This window comes from Opisthocomus hoazin, chromosome 27, assembly GCF_030867145.1.
Source record: "Opisthocomus hoazin isolate bOpiHoa1 chromosome 27, bOpiHoa1.hap1, whole genome shotgun sequence".
NCBI classification, from domain to species: Eukaryota; Metazoa; Chordata; class Aves; order Opisthocomiformes; family Opisthocomidae; genus Opisthocomus; species Opisthocomus hoazin.
This window is the reverse complement of record NC_134440.1, coordinates 4,582,756-4,609,207: the sequence shown is the minus strand read 5'-3', so window position 1 is coordinate 4,609,207 and position 26,452 is coordinate 4,582,756. Positions and strand designations below refer to the sequence as shown.

General features: G+C 54.4%; 1 protein-coding gene across 22 annotated transcripts in view; it reads right to left on the bottom strand.

Annotated features, from left to right (window-relative positions):
* Positions 1–26,452, bottom strand: part of PTPRS (protein tyrosine phosphatase receptor type S) — a 166,005-nt gene that overhangs the window by 89,773 nt on the left and 49,780 nt on the right. For 21 of the 22 annotated variants that reach the window (XM_075444333.1, XM_075444341.1, XM_075444338.1 and 18 more), the window contains exon 2: positions 10,534–10,701. In XM_075444333.1, coding sequence (XP_075300448.1) covers positions 10,534–10,621 — 88 coding nt within the window. In that variant the 5' untranslated portion in view covers positions 10,622–10,701. Of the gene's footprint in view, positions 1–10,533; positions 10,702–12,851; positions 12,871–26,452 lie in introns of those variants that run through there. The other variant, XM_075444336.1, reaches the window with a different exon arrangement.

The window sequence follows — 26,452 nt, the reverse complement described above, 5'->3', positions numbered from 1 at the left end:
CCTTCCTCCTCGGCCAGGAGGAAGCAGCAGACCCTTCACAGCCAGCACCACACCAAGCTGTTCTTGCCACGAGGCTTGCAGTTTTGGGGATCTGGCACATCCACACAGCCTTCAGGCTCCTGTTTGTGCTGCACTCAGAGACAGACCCTTTGGAAGCAGAGCTACGAGCCTGCAGCAGTGGAGCCAGGATGAGACTCAGGCTACCAAAGATCTGTTCCTAGTTCTGACACCCAAGGTGAGAAAAACCACGTTATCCAGCCTGCTGGAGGGGAAGCATAATCCTCCCTTCTGGTCTGTTTAAACTGCTAGTTTTCAGGGATGGGACCGTGCCTTATCACATGGGAACAGCAGCCAGTACAAAGTCATACCAGATTCTCCAGGCTACGATCGTACATCCGTTTGTATAGGGCACACGGTAATGATACACATACACAGGATGCAAACCGCTCTACGGGACAGGACAGAGAGCTATCCCTGTTCTGCAGGGAGCAGGATGGTATTCTGGACCTTCTTCTGCCCTCTGTCCCCCCCTAACACAGGCAAACTGGTATCTGGTGCCTCACGCCATGTGGTGTGCACACACCAGAAACGACCCATCCTTTGAGAGCTGTGGCATGGTGGAAGGCCAGAGCACCATGTGGACTTCAGTTTAATGAATGAGAAATAGGGGATGAACAGTGGGGGTGAAGGGATCTGCCTTTTGGCAGTAAAGGACAGCAAACGTGACAGGCAGCTGGTGCCCAGCATCACTACTGCACATAAGGATGGAAAAGCAGCGGCATTTAGCAGTGCCTGGAGCATGTGCAAGAAGGAACGTGATCTAAAGATACAAGACTGAGTTTTGTTTTCAATACATTCTGTGGCTCCACTCCACAAATATCCTCTTCCCGTGCCTCAGTTTCCCCACCTACCTTCTCTTACCAACTCAGATGGAGAATGCTCCAGGTGTAATAACTGCTCCTCTCTCTGCTTACTGCCTGCACCCCGCACAGGGTGCTTCCACCCTCCCTCCCCGGTACAAATCAAACCCAGGGGCAAAGGAGCAAGGAGGTGGTAACGCAGACAGATCTCTGGCCACGCTCCTCGTTTACCTTCTGGCACTACAACACAATCGTGGGAAGAAAGTTGCTGCTGGGACCAGCAAGAGCTGAAGTAGACAACCAAGGCTGTCATGTCAGATGGCAGCCCCGGGACCAGCCGCTGAAGGGCCAGCAAGCACAGGAGCACACGCAGCCTCAGCAGCGTGGCCGGCCAGGACCCTGAGGGTACACAACTGCTTTCAATCAACTGTAACAACATCTCATTCCATATTTGTCCACAAGTCCTATAACAAGGCATAATAACCCAGAGCAGAGCAAGAGCAAGAAACCCAAGGAGCTATCCTGGCAACTTAATGAGGGCCCCTTGTCCATCAATGTCATGACAGCAATCCCAGACTGTTTGCAACCAGAAGCTTGAGGCAGGGAGCTCTCGTTCTGCCATGTTGCTACGACAGCTTCTCCTCCAGCTGTGTCATCGATATTGGCGTCCCGGAGAAGCTCGATTCACCCCCTGCCTAGGAAAGACACAGCCAGAAAGGACTGGGCTCTTCACTCAACTTCCGCTGCTCTGAGTCACTGCAGAATCAGAGTCTATGGGGGATACCAGGAAAAACCACCTCCTGTGGGACAAGCCTGAAAGAAGAAAAAGCTTAAAGAGCAAGGATCCCAACTCCCAGGGGGCCACGCCATCTTAATATAGCCCAGCAGAGGTCCTGAGCTGCTGAGAAGTGACAGCAGAGTCAGCAGCAATGGGGAAAACAAACTGCTACAAGCTTCTGCATCTCACGGTCTTTCAGAGAAAGCGCAGTGCTGGAAGCCCCAAGGACGCGATCAGGGAGATCAGTTCTGATCCTTGGTTCAGTGACACGACAAAGACCTTTGCAAAACGTAAACACGTAGCTAGGTTCCCCGCCTCGCATCGCCAGCTCCGAAGGGGCTCCAGCGCTACGTACAGTAGATGAATGATCCCAAGCAAGATTTGCTAGCTAATACATGCATGCAGGGATCATTTGGGGATGAAAGGCACATCAGATAAATAATATATCGTCTGATAAAACTCTGCTCCTTTACTCCTATAAATCAAAGCTACATTACTTCCACTTACTAGCTGCTGTCTGCTTCTTTCTTTCAGGCAAGAGAGGAAGTCTCCTGGTCTGCAGGAAAAGGGCAAGGTGTAATTCCTAGCGCACAGAATTTTTGGTATTTTCAGAGGCTTGTTACATCTTTCCTATCCGACCTCTGGTGAGAGACTTCAGCCCAAATTCCCATGGAACAAAAGGAAATTCTTGGTATACAAGCTTCAAACACCTTACCCTGGGCCTTAACAGTATATTGTGAGCTTGTACTGCTCATCAGTGTTGGGACTGGGATGTCAAGGGAGCTCAGGATGGGAGATCTTGAAATCAAGAAACCAAAACCTAATAAAGCCATGACTAATGGATGAAAACAACCTTTAACAATCTTGAACTTTGGCTCCTACCACACGAGTCATTACAATTTCTGTCTCTGAACCACAACAGTCATCATTCAGATTTGTAGTGGGCACATCAAAACAAAAGAAGAAAAAAAAGAGAGAATCCAACAACAGCGCTGAGAACTGACAGCAGTGGGACCCTAACAAGTTCAGCTTTGGGATAACCAGAGACTCAGCGAGCCTGAAAAACACTGCGACACGCGACTGAGAGAGAAATGGAAAAGCAGCAGCAAGGACCTCTTCAATTCTTCATCCAAAGACAATGACCGAGGAAGCGGAGGGTTTTTTAGAAGGCCAGGCTCCCGCTCGTGTCTGAGACCTGCCAAGAGGTGTGAGGGACGGCTCCTCACCCGCAGGCTGTAACGCAGCCTCTGCAGGCACCGGGGCAGAAGATGCCTCCTCCTTTCAGGAGAAGGCAGTCCCTCAAGTGGCAGCTACTGGAATTAACCACAATCAGCAGATCTTACTGGGAACGGGGAGTACCACAGCATTCATAAAGAAAAAAACCCCACACAGAAAGCCCTCAAAACCAAACAGATCCTACCCATGTGGGCAGACAAAGAAAAACGAGAGCTGAAGGATCTCCCGGGCTCACTAGATGATCCCAGGAGAGCCAGTCTCCAGGTGATCTTCAATAGCTGAACCGAAAAAAACCTACACCATCTTTTAGAAATCCATTCAAACAAATCAAAGTTCAGGCTAAAGATTTCTAAGTGTCAGCACTCTGACCGGCATGCTCAGACTAATTTATGAACAAATCCACGAAATCTGATGGAGGTGAGGGAGGGACAGAGCCAAATTAATTTGACTTCATTAATTAAAAAAACCACCAAGCTTCATCACCCCACCACTCTTCAGAGGTTGCGCGAGAGTGGGGGGGAGTTATGGTCATTAATTATACAGAAAATGCAAAACTACCATCCTCTGAATGAGTTTAAAATAAGGAAAAACCCTTTCGGAATGGGGAGAAATGACTCCCCAAGGCAGCTGAAATTTCTCTTGCAACTTCAAAGGACAATAAATTATTCAAATCGCTCACGCCACTCTGCACGCTCTCTCACTCTCTCTCCCCTTCTCAATTTTATGCTCCCGAGTCAATTAAAGGTTTGGAGGACTCGGAGAAACTTTGTAGAATCCTAAACCAGCTGCAGTTCTTTCTGTTTATTTTTTTCTTTTTTAAAGCTTTGCTTTTCCTCTTGGCCTCAAAAGGCAACAGAAACGGTTCTGTGCATTACAGATGAAACCAGCGGCATCGGTTTTACCCGGGCTCCTAGGAAACGGCATCATTTCATGTCTGCAACAAGCAAGATGGGACATGCTACTAATTCTCTGCGCAACGATGCTGTGGAAACAGGTCAATCCCTACTCCTTCACATCAACCGTTCAAATCCTTCACTGCAAGATCCCTGTTCACCATCTTAGCACCAGACGTCCAAATTGTATTTAAAATGCTCTCTCCTGGCAACCTCCAGGTCTAGGTTAGCTGTGATCTCTTCGACAGTCACGCTGTTATCTGCTGTGCCCTTGGATGGAGCAGGCGGCTCCCCTGCCAAACCGTAACGCGACTATTTAGCGTCTGCAGTCTGAGAACCCCAAACCAAGACTGAGACTACGTGCGCCGGACAGCAACGTGGCAAGAGAAGTCCTTGCTCAAAAAAGCAAACCTGGCCATGCAAAAGGAGGGAAGGTGGGTTGAGAAGGTGCACGCACAGAGCGAGGACACTGCTGGCTCCCATTCCAGCACGCGGCCCGCCGCCCGTGCGATGGTTAGCTCCATCACATGCACCAGATGGCATAAAACGTGACTGTTTTCATGAACTTTAACAATTCCCCAAAATTAAAGGCAGCTGCAGTGCAGGGAACATCACAGCTTTCTAAGGTGGGAACTGGGACCAATTATGTTGCAAGAGAACATCCTTGACTGGAGGGGAAGAGCGGCTCAGAGTAAATAAAACTGTTCTTCAGAGACTGAGTCTCACGGGCCAACTCCAGCCCAGATTCCATCCCACGCACACTGAAGAACGACATTCCTCTGGTCGGGCGTCCTTGAAAAACACTCTGCTTTGCCTTCTAAGAATAATATTGGGCTTGCCAGGCCACAAAAAGGGCGGGAATACCCTCGCAGATTCCCTGAAGTGACCCAGGAGATTCGTATCTAGTTGGTCTTGAAATGGCACAACCCCCCAGACCTTGCCCGACAGATGGAAAGCTGACGTGACCCAGGACTGTGCAGAGATATCAGAAAGATCTGGTGCTTCCTGGCAGCACGTGCAAGATCTGTCCGGGTGAAAAGCACGCCCAAAGGGGAAAGTCACAAAGAAATAAGGATTGGCTTCCTAGTAAAGCCTGACACAGAGTAAAAGCCTTAGTTTGGGCATCCAGCTACGGTGAAGACATACATTTTCCCTATCACACATACTATGTAGATGATGTTTTCACACAAGCTGCTTGTTTACACAACAAACAGATGCTCTTTTCCCCTAAGTTAGCCATCTAATGAAGCTGAGCAGCAAGAACCTCTGGCTGGGAGAAGATCCTTTACCAGGAGACACCCATGGCTGGGTCTCAAACACCCGTGGCCACCACTGTCCCCAGGTGCTCCTCAGCAAAGATTAATGTAATAAGCACTGGCAGTGTGGGGCACAGCTGAGACCTGGGAGGTGACAGCCCCCCTGACCCAAGGAAGCTCTTTCAAAGACGATTTCTTTCCTCTCCTGGTCCTATAGGAAGACACAAACTTTCCAATTTGAGTTACCTAAAAAAAACAAAAGACAAGACAAAAAAAAAAAGAAAAAGAGAGATACATCACTCAATCCAGGCAGGCAAGGTTTAATTTCATCAGGCACTTAAACAAGGTGACACAGAAGCTTAATTCGGTGTCCTTGAGTGGGACAACAACTAGTCCAGAACCCTCAGCAACCGCAGGCTGGCTCGCAGCTGGCAGACAGAGAAGGCGTCAAAGGAAAGGGCAATTCAGAAACAAGGACAGCAAGGTGTCTCCTTGCCTACAGAGGCAACTGCTGCCCGGGGAACTCATCAGAGAGCGGATCCAGGGGAGGGAGGCAGGGATCTCTGCCTTCGGGGAGGCCCCGATCCAGATGCCGCCTCCTCTTGCACACCGTCAGGCTCTACTCACTGAAGGAACAATGACCAGCACCAAGCAGAAACCCTACCAACCACACAACCTCCTGTATGTCCCCACCTTAACTTCTGTTACCCCTTCAGCCCACACCCACCAAGGGGAAAAAACGCCTTTCTGCAGCATCCCCCCGGCTCCTCGTGTACCTGAACTGGTCGTGGGGCGATTCAGCCTCACCACATTCAGACGTCTTCCTTCTCTCGGGACGGTGCTGTCGCGTTTTCATGAATCAGTCTCATTCACAGAGCAGCTTTCTCCCACAGCAGGGAAAGATTCGCTTCCCGCTGATGTCGTCTCAACATGTCTATCAAGTTCTAAGATGGAGTCTCCTTGATTTTCACTACCATCTTATCAGACAACTGCTGTCTTGGCCAACAACAGCTCAAAGCCAGGACCTCCAGAGCTAAACGCTGTGAGCTCTGCTGCAGAGGCTAATCCTCTGCGGATAAGAGCACGGGAGGGACCGTTCAGAGGAGAGGAGTCAAATACACCTGTAAGTCACTGTGAGCTGGATCTCCCCAAGACAGCCACCAGCTCTCACACCCCGCAGCACGGAGCACGCACGCTCCACGCGCCTCTCTGCACCGCACCAGCTCCCGAAACGCAGCGCCGCTTTGCCAGCCTGAACACGGACCAACACGAGCTCCTCTCCCAGCTCCCCACACGTGTTTCCCACCCTCTCCGCAATCCCCGCACGCGTGGTGCAACCCTTGCTGCCATCTGCCGCCAGCCGCCGCGGACGCACTGCAGCCCGCACGCATGCGCCCGGCATGAATTACTGTGTTCTGCAAATTAACGACGGAGCAAGGGCAATTAAAAGGGAAGAAAGCCAGGGTAATGCATCATAAAAGAGGCTTTATTCTTTTATTTTGTCAATTGCAATTTAGATTTAATTATTTATGGTAATACTTCAGAGTGTGCTAGGAAGCGTTCTGTAACGTGATTTATAAAAGGAAGGAAACCTAAGTAATAAGTAATGTTCGCTACTGCATCTCCTATTAAATCTTTGCTGGGGCGGAGAGAGCCACACACCAGCCTTCTGTGTATGCAAAGTACCAATTAGCAAAGCACTATTGTAAAACGCAAAGGTTTAATCAACGGGAAAAATCCACTTGAAAACAGCGAGCATGCTGATTTCAGTTATAAAAATTACCACATTTCTATACAGTAAGTGGCTTTTCTATACAGTAAGTGGCTTTTTATCTGCAACTGAGGAGCATTTAAGGTGGGCACATTGCTCCTTCGGGTAGCACAGGAGGGCAGGAGTAGCTGACCCCTGCCCCGAGCCCCAGCCAAAGGCAGCCGCAGCCGCACAGCACCAGCGGGAACACATCCTGCCCAGCCACAGCCAGCGAGACGAGACTGATCCCGCGTATGCCCAAAATGAGGTGTTTTAAGGTGCTCGCTGCAGAGATTTTATGTCTCGGGCTGCGGGCATGACCGGGAAACAGCAAGGCTTGGTTCTGTGCCCAGGTACATCAGCAATTTGGGAAACCACTCCCCTCCTCGGACCCGTGTCCAGACCTCGTCTGTCTGTGCTGTCTGGTTTTCCATCAGCTCTCGGGCACCAGACGTGTCCCTGGCTGTGCAGCACACCAGGGCACGGCTCCTGGGGAAGGCCGCCTCTAACTCACAGCAGTAACGGCGATCAATGTTACTCGTACAACCAGCTCAACCCTCACCAAAATGATAATACATTCCATTTAATGAGCAGCCATTGAAAATCATCATGGAGTTGGCAATTTCCAGTTCTACGGCAGCCACTGACCATACAGAAGAAACAAACCAAGTGTCCATACGCAACTGAAGAAAAAGAGCAGAAACAGGTCTGCTTTGTACCTTTCAATTATTACCCTCTTCAGCTTCACAAGGAGGAACAGCAGGCAGAAAGCAGTGTGGTGCTTTGTTTTTTTAATTTAAATAGCAGTTTCCTTTAAATAGAATGTTCCTGCCATAGAAAGATTTAAATTACTGACTGAGATCAATTAGGCTAGGAAACAAGGGAAGTATTTTAATGGTCCTTTGATTGCAGAGGCCGCAGCTCCTCCAGCACCGCACTGGAAGAGGAGGCAAGTTCAAGCTGTCAGCCCGATGCTTTGCTGCCAGGGCAGCCGTTCCCCTGCGGCGCTGGGAAGATGGTGCCCTCCGAGAGCCGGCGTCCGGGGGTTCCCACCGCGGCAGGGGCATCGCCCCGGCACTGCCCGGCATCGCTCGCCCTGGGGGCTGCAGGGCCTTGGCAGCCCCTCTGGTGAATTGGGGCGGGAAATCGGGTCAGCGGCGTGGCAAGCGCCGGCCAAATGGATGGCGGCCAAGGGATTACGCGAGAGGCAGCGTGACAGAGCCCAGGGCCATCTGATGGGAGAGGACATTGTCAGAACAGAGTGACAGCTCCTCACACAGTCCCTGCAGTGGTGACAGACAAAGCTGTTCGCTGTTCCCATGCCTCAGAGGGGAGCACTGCAGACCAGCTCAGATGCTGCTGCCCGGCCCGGCACAGGTCAGGCCTCTCCAGCCAGAATTCAGCAGCCCCTCCAAAATGGGGAGCCATCAACTCACCACCACCAGGCAGACGGCAAGGCCGCAGAGCAGTACAAACAACCAGCATGCCTGAGCAACCCGCTCCAGTGGAAGGTGTCTCTGCCCATGGTGGGGGGCTGGAACTCGACAAGCTTCAAGGTCCCTTCCAACCCAAACCACTCTCTGAGTCTGTAACGTGGAGCATCCCCAAGGGCAAACAGGTCAGGGAGGTGCTGGCATGCTCTACAGCTTAGAACGGACAACGCCTGGCCCAACTTCATCTGCACACCAAGCAGGTGAGAGCAGCCCCACCTCAGACACTGCGTTCTGCAACCTGCAAGGTTCCCGTATGTACATCTGCGAGCAGTGAGAGGAAAACACCCACAAAACCCCACAGTTCAGGATCCAAGGACACTGCAGAGCTACAGGAGAGAGGAACTTGGCTGCTAGCAGCAAGGTGTCTGCCGAGCAGTGACAGATTTCAGCAGGGCTTGGGCCACACCACTGGTGCCTTCTGTGTCTGATCAGCACCAGCCCTTCCCGAGGGCACATTCCCACCAAAAGTGCTTCGTAGCAGTCAGACAGCGCGTGGGATCTCCCAGCTCTGCTGCAATCTCTGGTAGAGAAGACAGAGACGGACAACATGCTTGTTCCTTCCCAGGAAAACCAAAAGCACAGAAAAACTGAAGTCACACAGCCATGATTTTGAGAAGCCTTGATTCTGCAGAGAGCCCACTCCCACCAGCGAGCACACAGGGCTTGGTGTACGCTTGAAAGAATAAAGGACCCCGGTTTTCACAGGCACTCGGAGGTCACAGTGCGTGAATCAGAGCTCTGCTCATCCAAAGCCACGTGCACACACATCAGCTCTCCATCCGCGCCCGCAAAGCTGCATTGCTTGCTTTGAAAACAAGAGGACAAAGTGATTTGGCCGGGAGTGTTACAGCAAACCAGTGGCAAGAACAGGACCCTGGAGCCCTGACACTGGATTTTCCACTGTAAGCGTCCCCTCCCCTCCTGACTCTGTTGCACAAAGAGCCAGCAATGGAGATTGCTGCTTGCAGACTCCTGCTTTTGCAGGAGCCGACGCAGGCAGCAGCCGACCTACCACCAGTGCCCACCTGCACAGCCAGCAACAGCCAAGCAGGCCCCCGGATGAACACCCGGGCAAAAGGCTTGTGGCAGGCTCCTTGCTGCCGAACACGGCGCTGCTCCTGCTACTCGTGACGAGCAGCTCGAACGGAAGCCTGCGTATGTCTTCACGAACACCAGCGGCACCGTCTGAGGTACAGACCGACCCCCAGCTGCACACCAAAGAAGTGGCCCCACAGCGAACCTCCTGGAGCCCAGCTCGCTGCCCAGGCTTGTTAAATGGAAAAGAATAGAAGGGAACTTTGTCTTTCTGCACATGAACGTTCCTCCCCGCGAAGGGGGCCTAAGCATGGACCGAACAAAACCCAGGAGTGAGGCAAGGGCAAATCTATGCCCAGTCGCTTACTGCAGAGAAGAGAGAAAGCACTCTTCAAAAAAACATCTCCCAGCAACAAAAGGTCGAGGATCCATTCTATCCCCAGTGACCGCGTCATCTTAATAAACCCTGATAACGAAGCGATTACGTTAAAAGCTGTCAAGGGCTATGCTGACCAGAGCGGCCTTCTCACCAGCTTCAAGCAGCTTTACTGGGGAGGAAAAAAAAGTCATAATTCAATCAGCTTGGAAGAGTCTATTCCCCAGTGATCCCGAGTGATCAGCCTTCATGTCGAAGGAACATTACATTCAAGGCGCTGAAGATTTTCAGGGTTTTTTTTTCTTCCCCTTTTCATTTTTTAAAGTAAGAACTGAAAGGCAGAAAAGATAAAAACTGTGTTAAACTGGAACCGGTTCACTCAGGGGAAGAAGAAACATAATGCTCTTTCTTCAGATGCTGTTTTGAATCCAGCCCCGGCGAGCAACATGACAACGGTCACTGGTGTCCGACAGACGCCTGCAAGGCAAGGGCAGGAGGGGACAATACGGGCGAGCTGGGTGGAGATGGGGCCGGAGGAGGGGGAGGAAGGCTCCGGCAAGAGCTGCCAGGCAGTTCCCTCCCCTCCTCTCCAGCCCTTTGGCCGTTTTAGGGGCAACCCAAGATTCAAAGCAGGCTGCAAGGACCTAGCTGCCCTGTAATGTCCCTCTAAGGTGGGACGGGGAACACGAGGAAGGCACTGGTAGAAAGCTAAAGATGCTGGAAAATGAGGACACAAGATCAAGTACTGAGCAATTCTCTAATGCTAAAAAGCAGAGGAGGATACTTTTGCTGGCTCTCTCAGCACTGGAGGGGAGGTGAAGCCTGGTGTAAAAAAGGGGACAGCAGAGTCACTTACTTTCAGCTACGCAGCCTATGAGCAGCACGGAGAGGAGGTTCACGAGCGAGACCAGCGAAGACATCCCAGGGCTGGGAAGGATCTTCATCCTCTAGAACGGCCTTCAGCCCCAGCTGGGACGGCTCCGGGTCAGCAGGACTCACGGCGTCTCCCCAGCGTTGTCAGCACCTGCGGATGCACAAATGCAAAGGGGAGAGCACTTAGGAGAGACGAAGGAGGACGGCCGACATTGCAGAGGGAGGGGGAAGCCGAGCAGAGCCCGGAGAGGCCACGGGGGCCCAGAAGAGCCGGGGCTGTGCACGGTCCCCGTGGGGAGACCAGGCAGCCCTTCGCCTTGATGCCACTGAGGACACGGCCAGCTCCACGGCCAAGCAGACCGGTGCGGGCACGAGGTCGGCCTGCTCCAGCCTCCCCGCCTCGGCAGGTAACGGCGAGAATCTGCTCACGTACCCTGCACAGGGAGGGACCGGGGCAAGAAAGAGCAGCGTGATCAGGAGGCACCCGCTGCGCAGAGCCCGCGTTTGAAGTTTCACACCCGTCGGCTGCCCTCCCCTCCCCAGCAGGGGAGAAAGGCAGCGCCGGCCCAGCAGCACACGGGCAACGAGGTGTGAAGGGATCCGACCCGACAGGGCCCAGGGACCCTCTTAAAGGGCAATTTTTCCACGAAAGCGCAGGGCAGGGACGGAAAAACTGAAACCTCACACACGAAAAACCCAGAAAGGAAGAAAAAAAGTCATCCCCCCGCCGGGAAGATGAAGCAGGAGATGTCTCCCCTGTGTCCCCTTCTATGTGCTGAGGACACGTGCTGCTGGGGGAGGGGGTCCTTTCCTGCCCAGGCAGGCTCGGTGTGGTGCAGCACTCACCCCAAAGCAGCAAGCCTGAACCTCAGCCCTGGAATCAGCATGGCTGTCCCAAAGCCCCTCTTGCAAGGCAAATGCATGCTGGCGAGGCTCCCAGGCTTCTTCCCGCTCTGGGACTCCAGCAGCTATTTTGCATGTCTCAGAGTCCCTACGCTGGCTCAGTGCCTCAGTTTCCCCACCTGCAACACACGGAGGATTCGTGTCCACAGAATCACAGAATGGTAGGGGTTGGCAGGGCCCTCTGTGGGTCACCCAGCCCAACCCCCTGCCCAAGCAGGGTCACCCAGAGCAGGCTGCACAGCACCGCGTCCAGGCGGGGCTGGAATATCTCCAGAGAAGGAGACTCCACAGCCTCCCTGGGCAGCCTGGGCCAGGGCTCCGTCACCCTCAGAGGGAAGAAGTTCTTCCTCCTGTTCAGCTGGAGCTTCCTCTGCTCCAGTTTGTGCCCGTTGCCCCTTGTCCTGTCGCTGGGCACCACTGCAAAGAGTCTGGCCCTGTCCTCCTGACCCCCACCCTGCAGATATTTGTAAGCATTTATTAGGTCCCCTCTCAGCCTTCTCTTCTCCAGGCTGAACAAGCCCAGCTCCCTCAGCCTCTCCTCCTAGGAGAGATGCTCCAGTCCCCTCACCATCCTCGTAGCCCTCCGCTGGACACTTTCCAGTAGCTCCTCATCTTTCTTGAAGTGGGGAGCCCAGAACTGGACACAGCACTGCAGATGGGGCCTCCCTAGGGCAGTGTAGAGGGGAAGGAGAACCTCCCTGACCTGCTGGCTAGCAGAGGAAAAGCCTGGAGCAGAGGGTACCATAGTTGATCCTGATGGACCAAAAGACACAGCAAGCAAACACAAGCTCCAAAGCACGCGGGAGAGATTTCCTCCTGACCGCTTCTGCCCTGGACAGGGCAGCACGTGGCTGCAGGACTGCCCCAGCGCATTAGCACGGCTGCGACACGGCAAAGCCAGCTCCGCGCCAGCCTGCTCCCTTCGCCCTGCCGGCACATTTCCATGGAGACAACTCCTGGCTCCCAACGGAGCTGCCTGCTTACAGCTTTATCCTGATCCCTTCGCAAAGCTGGAATGGCATTAAGGGAGCTGTATTCTTAGCAACTACCCCAGTCCTGTGTGTCAACACAGTCAGAGAGGCGAGCCCTGCCCCAGAAGGGCTGAAAACAGAGGAGAGAGACAGCGAAAACCGGAGCCACAAGCTCCTCGTAGGGCTGGCGGCCAAGGGGTGCCTCCATCCGACAGGCGCTGAGCACCAGCACCACGGGCCGGAGCTGTGTGAAGGATGCTCTCAGATCTGCGCTGATTCTTTCCTGCTATCAGTTACCCCAATTAAAAATCAAACCCGGGGTTTATCACCTTTTGGAGAAAAGCCAGGTAGGAGACATTGTACGGCGATCAAAGGCTTTAAAAGGACTAAGGGGAGAGTGAGGTTGCTTAAGCCTTCTGATACACACCAGGGTATGAGACCATCGGGACAGGCAGCGTGAAGGGGCATTTTCATCTTTTTCTGTCCCATTAACTCTCCAAAGCTGAACTGCACAGAATTAAAAGAAAAGCCAGGATAAACAAGAAGTCCCCATATGTACGCGGCCCTTAAGAGCAACTTTTCAGAGAGAAGCTTTGGACTTGCACTTTGAGGATTACAAAGCCTCTGCTGTGTGCTTTGCGCTCATCTAGATCCACTGTGCTTCAGTACTGGTTTGTGAAAACCGAGCACGAATACCGATACTCTCACAAAAAAAAGAGAAAAAATCTGGATTATACTGTTGGGAATCTCTTTGGATGTTTGTTCTAGATGCACCTAGAGAAACACACAGACTGAGAGGAGGATGCGCAGGGTTCTTGGGCGCAGAATCACAGAATCATAGGCTGGAAAAGACCTCCAAGACCATCAAGTCCAGCTGTCACCCCAACACCCCCACGTGTGCTAAACCGTGTCCCGAAGTGCCACGTCTACGCATTTTTTGAACCCCTCCAGGGATGGGGACTCCCCCACTGCCCTGCACAGCCTGTCCCAATGCCTGACCACTCTTTCAGTGAAGAAATTTTTCCCAATATCCAATCTAAACGTCCCCTGACGCAACTTCAGGCCATTGTCTCTCGTCCTGTCGCTAGTTAGTTTGGAGAAGAGACCAACCCCCCCTCACTACACCCTCCTGTAAGGTAGTTGTAGAGAGCGAGAAGGTTCCCCCTCGGCCTCCTCTTCTCCAGACTCAACAGCCCCAGCTCCCTCAGCCGCTCCCCATCATCAGACTTGTTCTCCAGCCCCCTCCCCAGCCTTGCTGCCTTCTCTGGACACGCTCCAGCCCCTCCATGTCCTGCTTGTGGGGAGGGGCCCAAAGCTGAGCACAGCACTCGAGGTGCGGCCTCACCGGTGCCCAGTCCAGGGGCTCGATCCCCTCCCTGCTCCTGCTGGCCACCCCACTCCCGATCCAAGCCAGGATGCCGCTGGCCTTCTTGGCCACCTGGGCACACTGCTGGCTCCTGGGCAGCCGGCTCTCGACCAGCACCCCCAGGGCCTTTTCTGTTGGGCAGCTCTCCGGCCTCTCTGCCCCAAGCCGGGAGCATTGCGTGGGGTTGTTGTGACCGAAGTGCAGGACCCAGCACTTGGTCTTGTTGAACCTCATACCGTTGGCCACAGGCCATCGCTCCAGCCTGTCCAGACCCCTCTGCAGAGCTTTCCTGCCCTCCAGCAGATCGACACTCCCGCCCAGCTTGGTGTCATCTGCAAACTTACTGAGGGAGCACTCAATTCCCTCATCCAGATCATCAATAAAGATGTTAAACAAGACCGGACCCAAAACTGCGTCGTGGGGGACACCACTCGTGACCGGCCGCCAGCTGGATTGAACTCCAGTCACCACCACCCTGCGCTCGGCCATTCAGCCGGTTCTTCACCCAGCACAGAGCACACCCATCCAGACCACGGGCAGCTGGCTTCTCCAGGAGGGTGCTGTGGGGAACAGTGTCAAAGGCCTTACTAAACACAGCGCGTTGGGGTTTCTTTTGTTGTCGTCAGAGGCGAGCAGAGACCGGGAACATTATGAATAGCTTCGATGGTAACTGTTAATTAAACTGGGGATGTGGTAACAATGCCAGCACAACAAATGGAACCGAGTTGCTGTTTGCTGGCTCTCCCTTCTCCCTGCTTCAGTCATGCAGCAACCGGTTCCCACCAGCGAGGCTGGAGGGAGAGAGGGCAGGAGATGGAGAGAGCACGCATCCTCCCAACCATTTTAATTCTCTGTATTAAAAAAAAAACCAGGGCTAGCTCCGCCAGCATTTCAGAAGCTCTTTATCAGAGCTGTATGCCCCGCACAGTCCCCGTAAATGCCACCAAACATCTCCTCGAGCCTTGACTGCTCTCCAAACGCGGCCCCAGTGACCTTCCACGGCTCAGAGCAGCCAAGAGGCTGCGCTGCCCCATGCAGCATGCCCCAGAGTCTCCCCGACGACGGAGCTGAACGCAGGCACGGCGGGGAAATGTTCTGCCTCCAACGAAGAGAGGAGCCTGGCAGCCCCGCTCTCCCACATCTAGCATGGCTTTTCATGCCACATAATGGGCTCCGATAGAGAAGGTCTGGTAAAGGGGATATAGCAACAGCTCCAAGATTAGAGAAGGAGATGCCAGAGGGTGACACTTCCGCTCCGGTGCTAATGTGCTTCCCGAGCCCTTGACGGAGACAGAAAGTGCTGGCAGACATATTAGGACACGTCAACTTCAATCCAGCAACTCATCCTTCAGAGCAGGTGCGTCACTGGCTGTCTCCCCCCGGACACGGGCTTTTCAGGACAGCAAGACGGGCACCCACTTGGCTCCCCTGCGGATATCAAGGAGAGGCAGGGACAGGAGTTTGCTCTGCTTTCTGGGTTAGCACCCTGGCAGTGGGGAGAGTGGAAACAGACTCTTCTCCACCGCACGATTCCTGCCTACAATGCAGAACACGCAACATTTGGAAACCCAGCCACCACGCAACAAGGCTCTCCTGCCCTCCCAGCGGTGCTGAATCCAAGCGGGATTTGCTCTGATGAACGCTCAAATCACACTGGTTTCATCACCCATCCTCTCCCCTCCCCTGCACGCACCCATCTGTGTGCTCTGAAGCAGGTCTGCGTCCCTCCTCGCGCCTGCCTGCTGAGCACCCAGCCAAGCTCCTGGCACCATGCAAGTAAACATCATGGCCGTTTTCCTGCGCCGCTCCACAGACCTCCAAACCCTCACTAAATTCTCTGGCACGGGATCTCCTGCAACACCAGCAAACCACCTAATAGACCTCAATCCATGCTAAAGAATGCAATTAAGTGAAGCCACGGCCCCCAGTGGGGTCAGATTTGTGCTAGATACGGTCACATTTCAGGAATAAGATTAATTCTTACAGTAAAAGAGCTCCTGCAAGGCATTCATTCTTGCACACTGCCTGATCTCTAGCTCTAAGCGAGTACATGTTTGCATCTGGCAAGTGTTGAGCACAGGGTCTTGCAGAGTATTAAAAATAATACAACTGCGAAGCGTTTGCAGGAAGCAGCTTCCCACTGTGGCTCCTCCAGCCAGTACTGAGCTAGGGACCTCCAGGGACCCAGGGGTGCTAGGCACAAAGGAGACAATGCTCAGCAGCACCTACATTTCTTAAGAGCTTAAGTTCCATCGAGAGTCAAAGGGACTTAACCTAAGCCGCTAAGATGCTTTTGAAGATTTTCCTCCCAGCAACTCCCATTTCAGAGGCTGCTGGACATCCAACTCCCTTAAGCTACTTTGGGCATCCAAGGGGACGTAAGCGGAGAGGGCTTTATCTACGGACCAGTTTGGCTAGCTTGGTCCCCGCTGCTTAAACAGGGAGCCTGTGGGAAATGGTGCTGAAAAGAAGTGTCTGCACAGTGACAGACACCAGGACGGGTCAGAGCTGTGCAGGCATTTTGCCATAGGCTACTTTTTCTTAGCCCCCGTCGAGCCGGGGATCAAAACGTGTGCTCTGTATTTAAAAAAAATCCAGGAGGGAGGGACTATGCCTTCATTTCAGATTCATTAGATTATAAGAAGCTGAAAAAATTTAATAAAGAAGCATTCGGGCTTCTCTTCTGTTTCACCTGCATGTGAGAAGGAGAAGGGCGATTTTAAAGAAATTCTCTGCAAAAAAGTTCCACACAGATCTAGCGGATGATTAAACATCTTCATTTTCCGTAGCTGCTGCGGGAGAATTACTCCCATTAGACACATCAATCGAAGCAAACACCTTGCAGGCAGAGGGCTGCACTGAGGTCTCTTTTCCTTCCAGCAGCACCAGTTCAGTTTGTGCTGCGTATTAACAAAGGTCAGTGGGTCGCTTCATTTCCTCCCAGCAACCTCTTTAAAGAAAGAAAGAAAAGCTTTTAGCACAACCACTAGCTCATTTGTCATCTCCCCTGGGGAGGGGAGAGATGAAATTTAAATTCACCACCCCCCATTTCTATCTTGCTCCTGTCTAACACCCTGCCCTCGGCAAACCCAACCCCACCAGGGCTGGGACGGGGACGCCAGCGCCGGTGGCTCGTGCGAGGTGGGCAGCAGCCTGCTGGGATCTGGCCCAGGACCCCACCGTGGGACCTTCCCCGTGGGTGCTGGGGCGCAAGGAGATGCCAACGTGCAATGCTGTCTGGCCCTGGCAGCCCACGTGGCCCGTGTCTCCATGCTCTGGTTGCTGTGCTGGCAAATGTTACCCTTTTTTTCCCTTGGGGAAACAGAACACGAAGACTTGAGCTTCAAAGTGTGCGTTTCTGACGCGCATTTCCCCCTCCCCTCCCACTCACACGCTGACCAGCTAAACCCTGTTTAATACAGGGGAGAGATCGCAGCCATCGTAGCTCCTGATCAGGCTCTGGAAAGCCGGTGTCGGGGCAGCGAGGGAGATGCTGCTGCCGCTGCCTCTGCTCGAAACACAGTCACTCGACCTCCGCTCTCGGTTAGACAGGAGAGCCCCCGAGGAAGCTCACCCAGAGAGCTGGATCTGCACGCAACAGCATCCTTGCTGCTGCCGCTCACAAGGTTAGCTCAGGGAAGAGGAAAAACAAACGCAACCTGCCAGCCACAAAAGCAAAATGCCAAAAGTCCCAGCGAGACCCAGTGCCACAACGCTGCACGTCCTTCCCCTCCCACCAGGGAGACTCCTGAGCCCTGCAGACCTCCCGCTCCTCCCAAACCATGCTCACCAGGCCAGCAAAGCCCAGAAAATGACTGCCTTCTGGGCCACTTCATCCCGGGAAAGATGCCCCGGACCTGTGGGAGCCTGTGCTGCTCAGAGGACCAGTCTCTGCTGGGGCACGCGGGACTGCCGCGCTCCCGTCTCCCACGGGACCCATCTTTCTTCCCCACAGCGCTTCAATACACCTTAATAAAACAAATACGTCCCCCGTCCACCGGCAAAGCTCACCTCAACACTAGCTGATGGGTGTCGGTGCCCAGCTCCAAGGCCTGTGCAGAAAGGACTGATCTCAAAAGCCCCACGACCCTGCTCGAAAAACGAGGCGTCGGAGTGTTGCCAAGTCAGCCCCTTCCTCTCCGAGGCTGCCGGACGCGGTTCCTCCGCTACGCTTGCAGGCAACTCCCCAAACCCACTTCAAAACACAGGCCATGCTCTTGGCAAACACAATTAGAGCAGCCAGTAGAGATCCTTCCGAGCTAAGCATGACTGTTTATCTATCAGGGAGTTACTTAGATCTTAAAAAAAATATTTACAAGAAAGAGGCAGAGTATTATCTTCCACGGGGAAACACACACAGATGGAGAAAAAAAGAGCTTTGATCAGGACTGTCGCAGTCCTTTACGCTGCTTTTCATCCCCAGATCTCCAAGTGCTTTAATACGACAACATCATCCCTTTTTACAATGTGGGAAACCAGAAGAAAATGCGCACTGAGACAGCGCTCTGAGCATGAAGTCACACCGCCTCGCACTGCGCTTGCACACACACACCCCGCACTCTCTTTTTCTTTCTTCCTGCAGCATTTCTGGCCCTGCCACGCGCGCCCAGCGCTGTCCCCAGGCGAGAGGCAAGAGAGGGAGTTTGGGGTGCAGCAGCACGGGTGTTGCAAGGGATGCTGCTCCCTGCCCGGGGGCACGATGGCACGGCGAGGGTTAAGCCTTGGTCACCGCAGGAGAAATGAGACAGGAGAGCTCCGAGTTGGGTTCGAATCGTCAGGAGAAATTAATTTCCCCCCGCCCTGTTCCCCGCAGTGACAGCTCTGACAAGCGGTGATGTCTCTGCGGCGGCCGGGAAGCGTTCAGCAGGTGCAGCACAGCACGGACAGGGCAGCAGGGACGTCGCCGCAGCCAGAGGTGATGGGGACAAGGAGGAGGAGGAAGAGGAAGCACAGCTTCCCTGGCCAGGCTGCACCCCTGTTAAGCCCAAGCCCCCCTATGCCTTTGGGTGCTGTGGCTGCAGCCCAGGGAGGGCCCCAAAGGACCACCCCTGCTGCAGTGAAGGCAGAGCAACCAGCCGTGCCCACCACGGCATCGCCTGCGAGAGGGAGGCAACGCTGGAGCGACCAGAAATCCCGGGAGCATCCTGCCGGGCCCCGTGCAGAGCTGGAGACGCGGCCGCTCCTCTGCCTCCGAGCACGCTGGGCCGGAGCTGGGCTCTCCTCCGGGCTGCACAAAGGCGCGAGGCAGGGAAGAGCCGGACCCAGGACCACGTCCCCCTCTGCCCAGCCCTTCCCCCTGCCCACAGACAAACACACCCCATCCTTCAGCATTTACCAACAACCCACCGCAGATCTCCGCTGAGCGCCTGACAGCATCAGCGATCGTCGACAACTACATTTTCTCGTTGTTCAGGGTAATACTTTGTGTTTCTTTTTTCAGGCCTTTGAGCTTTATTTATTTATTTCGGAAGTCATTCATCATTAGCCCCAGCTTAGCTGCCTGACAGACTGGGAGTTCCTTGGGGCACAGACTGCATCTCGTCTCCGCGTTCACCACGCGCACGCCGACAGCGCTGGGTAAATAATCGTCCGTCAGCCTCATCTCACAGCATCCCCAGCACAGAGCACCAGCCAGCCTCCGCAAAGGGGAACACACACCATCTTCTGCAAGAAAACCGCGCTGAAGAGAAAATCACCGACGTCCCAGCCCCACAGCGCCCGCACCCCAAGCCTGGGAGCCGGGCAGATGGGTGACACCGCGTCACTGCACTGTGCTCAAGGCCGGCGGGGAAGCGCAGGGCAGCAAGAAGCACACACCCAGCACCAAATCGCTTTGGCCTTCGGGACACTAGGCTTGCTGCCAACTAAGATGATATATGATTTAAAAAAATACCAATTTCACCCCCCCAGAATGTTATCAGCAAGTAGGGATTCCTGAATAAGTCTGAAGAAAAGGGATCTATGCCCACTTCTGACCGTCAGCAAATGCACCGAGCTGCAAGTGCTGCAGACACATACCACGCACCAGCCCTCACAGGGGACCTGACATCATCTACAGTCATGTTGGTCGCTGGCAACCTGCAGGCCTGTGTCCCTTCACACAAGTCCTTGCTCCGAAATTCTTGCACTGGCAGGAGTGCCAACACCTCTCCCCATCACAGCCATCCCTTCTCCGACCTGGGCAAGGCAGCCACAATCACCATCGGACCTTTTCCAAATCAGAGATATCGAGCACCACTCAAACAAAGCAGGGGAAAAAAGAAAACAAAAAGAAGAAAATCAACAAAGAGCCCAACCAAACAACAGCCCACCATCAGGGACGCTGCAACAGCTTCTCTCATGTCTGGAGTCCAAGGCAAGACAAAGCGTTTTTCCATCCCAAATCAAACGCAGGTTCACGCCAGTGCTCCACCTTCCCAGGGAGGAAAGACTTCTGGACTCACCTCTGTGGGTGTCAAACTAAGGACATATGAGAGAAGCACTGAACAATGAGCAAACAGCACTTTTCTGACTTGCAGCATGGCATGAAGATGACCTGTACTGGGAAGATCCTACCCAGATGGCATCTGTCCCTCTGAGCACACTAATCCCTCCAGCTTTGGCTTGCTGCTCCCTTCACATCGCAACTTGGATGCTGCCGCGTCTTCCAGCCTTCTCCACCCTCCAAACCGCTTGCCCCCTCCACGAGGTCTGCACGGGGACTCACTTTGCTGTTAGCAGCAGGAGAGAGCGACAGCCACCTCCTTCACCCCAAAAACCCTGCGCGAGGACGGGGCCAAACCCCATTCCTGGGCCTGGCAACGCTGCTCCTCGCTAACGGCAGCTCAGCTGCTTACACCAACCTGCCCAACCCAAGCTGCTTTCTCACAGAATAGGCATTTTTTATCAAAAAGTCTTGTGCAAACCCTGCCCGAGGATAACCAGTGGGCTCCCAGCCCCAGCAGCCGGGCCAGGAGCATGGAAGGTCGCTGCCCTGCACAGGGCCACCGCTCCGGGGCAGGACTGCGGCCGAGGGCTGCAACCCGCCCACCTACTGCGGCGAGGAGTTTGTGTCCAAGCAGAGCATCTTTCACCAACGTTCAGCCCAAGCAGACGACAGAAAAGAGACGAAAAATCAAAAGGAAATAAAAAATTAAAGAAAGTTAATGAGGAACATGGGGGTACTTTATCAGTTCCAGCTCAGGGCGCTGGACCAGTGTAGGATGTCACCAGCCCTCTCGCAAGAACGACCTTCTCATTACAGGCAATTGCTGATCGATTGCCTCCATTTGTTATCTCCATCCGCGCTGTGGCTCCATCGAACCCGACGCCGAGCCCCCGGGCAGCTCGACGGACCCCACGGGAGGGTGGCTCTGGGACCCTCTTGGTGCTCCCACGGGGGTCACCACCCGGCGCAGGCACCCGCTGCCGCCAGCAGAACCCCAGAGACAGGAGCACCAACACCCCGGGCTTCGTCCAGATTTTGCATTACTCCTTTTTTCCCCGAGGTAGACCCAGTACCATGAGCTATGATAGAAATAACCCAAAAAATCCCCAAATCACACACGTGCACAACCTCAGGCCAAAACCAAACAATAAAACTCTCTCCAAACACAACACCCTGGAGAATTTCAACTCCCATTACAGACCCAGGCAAGGACCCTGCTCCCTCACACCCCACTGAACCCAGAGAGGCTCCTGTTGACTAACGCGGAGCTGGTCTGGATTTACACTGAGACAGAGGAAAAATTAACCCCCTGCTTATCATTTTTAGTGTCTCCCATGGCCAAGAGATGCAGAGGCACTGCCCTTGCTTTCTCACGCAGGAAGAGACAATTAAACCCCAGGGGCTGGAACAGCTCAAGCCCACATACAGGCAAGCCTAAAGCCTTGGGAAACAAAAAAAAAAGGAAAGAAATACATTTCCTTCTACGGCCTGTACGTGACACGGCCGCTCTCGTCTGCAAACCTCTTGCAGCCGGGCTGGGAGATGGCACGGGAGTAGTGAAGCAAACACGCAAACTTGAGCCTAACTACTTTTTGATGGTAAATGAAAATCATTGTGGCAACAGCGCAGCGGATGGTCTGTTTTGTTTCCTCGCACCCCACGAAGAAGGTACGGTCGTGCTCCAGTGGGGAAGGGTCAGAAGCAGCAGCGGAAGCGGGAGGGTGAGCGTGGCTGCTCTGCGCTCCCCACAGCACACCCGTACCAGCAAATCCCCCAGCAGCACGGACGGGGATCCTGCGCCGCGGTCAGAAGGATTGAGAGGTTCATCTTTCTTCGTCCACACCACAGAGCCGGCTCCGCCGCCACGGCTTGCATTTTGCTGACCAGTGACCAGCAAGTAAAGCCAATCCAGGTTACCGGCGAGCGCTGTCTTCCCGTGGTTTTGCGGCAGCCTGCTCGGGAGGACGCTCACCCACTCTGCTCACCAACCTCCGCACGCCAGGGACGGCCGCCCCGCCGCAGGGACCCACCACCGGCCAGCACACCGGGCAATGCGGCTCCCGCAGCCCACCAGCCTCTCCGGACGTGTTTTTTCCACCCCAGGATCAAGCGTGCTGCAAGAAAGACCAACGCGAAGGCAGAGTGCACCCCTTGGGCACGGGGATGTCGCTCCCAGTCCTTTCCTCTCTCTAGTTCAACCTGCCTTCTCCTCCAGTATCTCTCCCTCCACCATCCCCTTGCCAGGCACTCCAGCCCTGCCCGTCAACACAGGGGGTTAAACTCCATAAAGAGGATTTGGTTTTGAGCTTGCAAGACAGAAGATGAGCAAATCCCTTCCCTTGCTCTGGCAGGAATCCTGTGTCTCAGACCCACCAGCCAGGGGAGATTAAGAAAGGGGAAAAGAAAGAAAAAAACCCATCCATCACTCACTGCCATGATCTCATCTGAATTGAAGAGCTAAGCTGGGAGGATGCTAGGTCACTGCTGGGGTTGGAGGAGCCCTGCAGACCAGCAGACACCAGAGCAGACTGGACAGTCCTAGGCTGCAGTGCTCAAGGTCAGTCACAGGGCTAGGAAGCCACATCCACGCTCCGTGCTCGCTTTCGCTCCGATTTAATCCCGGCCTGTCTGCCTAGGGAAGCCTCTGGCTCTTGCCGAACCCTCGCAGAGAGCCCCAGCCCTAGCGGGTGCCTCCAGGAGTTACCTCGACGCACTGAACGAAGCCCCACACAACACCCCAGCGCGAAGCAACGCCCGAGCCGTGCAAGCCAGGAACGCTTCCGAGCGGAGCAGCTCGGCCAGGCAGGGCTTTGCCGCAATTTTCATCTTCCACCTGAGATGCAAAATTAAGAGGCTGCTAAATAAGCAGAAACTGGGAGTAACATCATCCTCGCGATACTCCAGCTCCTGCCCGACTGCCTCATCTCGCCCTGCTGGGTTACTTCTATTAAAGATGATTTTCCTCCCTTTCTGCTCTGAGCAGCTGTAGCAGCGCGGTCCTGCCAGGCTAACAGACATCCCACCGCAGACGTAACTGCACTTCACTGCTTACGACAAAGCCATCCGTACGCAGCCCGTCCACTCCAGGGATGCATCAAAGGCAGCTTAAAACATTTACAAGCGTTCAGAGATTGGTAATATCCCTCCTACAGCGGGCTGTAGGAAAGGAGCTTGAGAGAGGACCCTGGCAGAACCTGCCCATTACCCAGGATTCAAAAAGACTCCACCTGGTAGGCACGTCATTTGATATTTTACGTTAAATCACAGAATCACAGAATGGTGGAGGTTGGCAGGGCCCTCTGTGGGTCACCCAGCCCAACCCCCTGCCCAAGCAGGGTCACCCACAGCAGGCTGCACAGCACCGCGTCCAGGCGGGGCTGGAATATCTCCAGAGAAGGAGACTCCACAGCCTCCCTGGGCAGCCTGGGCCAGGGCTCCGTCACCCTCAGAGGGAAGAAGTTCTTCCTCGGGTTCAGCTGGAGCTTCCTCTGCTTCAGTTTGTGCCCGTTGCCCCTTGTCCTGTCGCTGGGCACCACTGAACAGAGTCTGGCTCCGTCCTCCTGACACCCACCCTGCAGATATTTGTAAGCATATATTAAGTCCCCTCTCAGCCTTCTCTTCTCCAGGCTGAACAAGCCCAGCTCCCTCAGCCTCTCCTTGTAGGGGAGATGCTCCAGGCCCCTCACCATCCTCATAGCCCTCTGCTGGGCTCTCTCCAGCAGCTCCTCATCTAGGTGTCTTTGTTACCAGTCAATCATCACAAAGATCAGGCAAAGAGATTTTTCAGAGTGGGCTGGCTGAGCATTCACGACAATGTTTTTGCAATGCCAAACAGCACAGATGCCGCCCGCGAGAAGCGGGCAATGAATTAAACATGCAATAATATTTACTCGGCAGGTGAAGACCATCAGCATGCAACAGGCTAAGCCTGCCCAGGGAGAAGGATGCTTTTTGTCCTCCATTTTCAGCAGGGCAAAGCAGAGCTCTGCCTCATAAAAGCAGATTCTTTCACTCTTGATGAGCGCGCCTGCAGGGAGCTTTGCAGAGCCCACGACCCTCTGCCCGCCCAGCCCGCGTCAGCGCTCGTTAATGACTTGTCCATCTTTGGAGGCACCGAGCCAAACAGGAACGGGTCCAACAACAAAGCTCTCCTTCGGCCGCGCAGGAGCCACCATATTGCAGAAAACGCTTTTATTCTCGCTGCACCATCTGGTGTCGCCGGGAAATGCAACTTTTTCTGTCCCCATCAATTACTGGCGGGAGAAATCTGCTGTCCCCTGAAAGGCAACACTTCCCGCTGCCTCCCTGCGCAAGGGGAGCGGAGACGGGCGAACCAGAGCTGAGCCCCCCACCCGACACTCGGGTTTTGTGACCCCCAAGCCCCCACACTCTGCTTCAGGGAGCTGACCCACAGCCTCCACCATCCCAGCTCAGACCCCTCCGCACCACTCAGGGGTTCCACCTTGCTGGAAAACAGTTTCTTGGACTCAAATTTCTTAAAACAAGAGGAGAGGAGAATCCGCCGTCTCCCCCTTTCACCAGAAGCCGGGGCAGTGTGGCCGGGCGGCAGGGGTGACGTGGAGCGTTCCCAAGGGGAGGACGTGGCCGGTGCCCCACGAGAGCGGCCGTGTGGGGCTGAGCTGGGAGCGGGGCCACGGCCGGGTGGCGCGGGCAGACGGGGAGCACAACCCAGGGACGGGAACACCACCACGGCAGGTTTTTCGGAAAGCCAGGCATGCGCCTGCCTCAAACAACTTCCCAATGCACGGTGCTGCCTTGGGCCAGTGAAAGGGACCACCTGACCTGCCAGCCTCCCTTCTGCTGGTACTTTCTATGATTTTACAACCTCTCTAAACGGTTCATTTACCCGGAGCGAATTCCTGCTGCATCCCGCTCATCAGCCGGTCACGGAGCACCTTGCTCCGGCCACGCAGCGCGAGGGCAAACCATGCAGGTGCACGGACGGACCCCGCATCGGGGAGAACAAGGGGCGGGGGGAACCCCCAACACCTCTTGCTGAAACCAAGTGTTAAGAAACCTCTTGAATCTCTCAGCTTCAGGCCTGTTTGTCGGCCTGAATTAAAGCCCAGACCCTGAAGGCGATACCTCGTGGCCAGGCTGGCTCTCGCCTTGGAGGGGTCAGTGTCTCCAGCAACAAGGACACCAATTAAAGCTTTTAATGATGCCAGCCTAGGACCTTGCTAAGCCCTGAGCAGCCTTCGCCCAGTGCTCCCTCTGCTAATAACCTAATGCCGGGGCCGAATGATGGGCGCTGGGCTGCCTTCAATATTTATGATGATCGTAGATTGCTTCTTTCCTCTCCACAACAACCCCTCTGCACATGTCCCCCCCCCCATGAGCCCGCTAGCCCTGTCGCTGCTCGGGCAGCAAGGACCGGTCTCCTCCAGGCACCTCCAAGAGCATCCACACGTCGCTGGAGCAGCAAGGCAGGCTGCCAGGGCGGGATTTTATTTTGTTTTTAAAGCCTCCTTCCAACCCTTTCCCACTACAGCCTCAACTCGGGTTCTCTCGTTAATCTAATTGTTCTCCTAATGAAGATCTGCAATTCCTCAAACATTAATTACCAACGGCAGCAGCAGCAGCAGCTGTGGAACAAGAGCTCCCTGTTCCTAATAATACGCTTCACACTTTTGCCTGCCACAGCTCAATTTAGCTTTGCGTGATCTGGCTAGGGGGAGATAAATCATATTGCAGCTACGGGGCTCTGCAGACAGCCCCGGGAGGGGGCAATGCTCTCCCCATGCCCAAGGTGCTCGGGAGCACCACAGGTCCTCGGCCGGCTGCTAAAAAACCCTTTTTTATTCCACCTGCAGCTCCAGCCCCCGGCCCAGCGCTGAGCCTCCATCACAGCCCCCGTCTCCATCAGACACAGCCTTCAGCAGGTGTAAGGAGCTCTGCAAACAGCTGGAAAAGAGAGGTGCAACTCCCACCGTCCCCGTTCCTACGCTAAGCACTACGGCAGTGCAAATAAACCGGCAAGGAAGTGAGAGCACGGGTAGGGAGGAAAACAAACACCGGCAGGACGGGCTCCGGCGGTCGGGAATGAGTCAGGGGATGGAGTCGGGGAGAAGGGGGAGAGCAGCTGCAGGGAGGGCGAAGCTTCAGCCACTATTTGTTTCATTCACAGTGAAATGGAAAAAGAAATGAACAGGAGGGTCAGTGGTGATGGTGAAACTTGAGTACGACGGCAGGCTGGGAGGGAAATGCTCGCCCA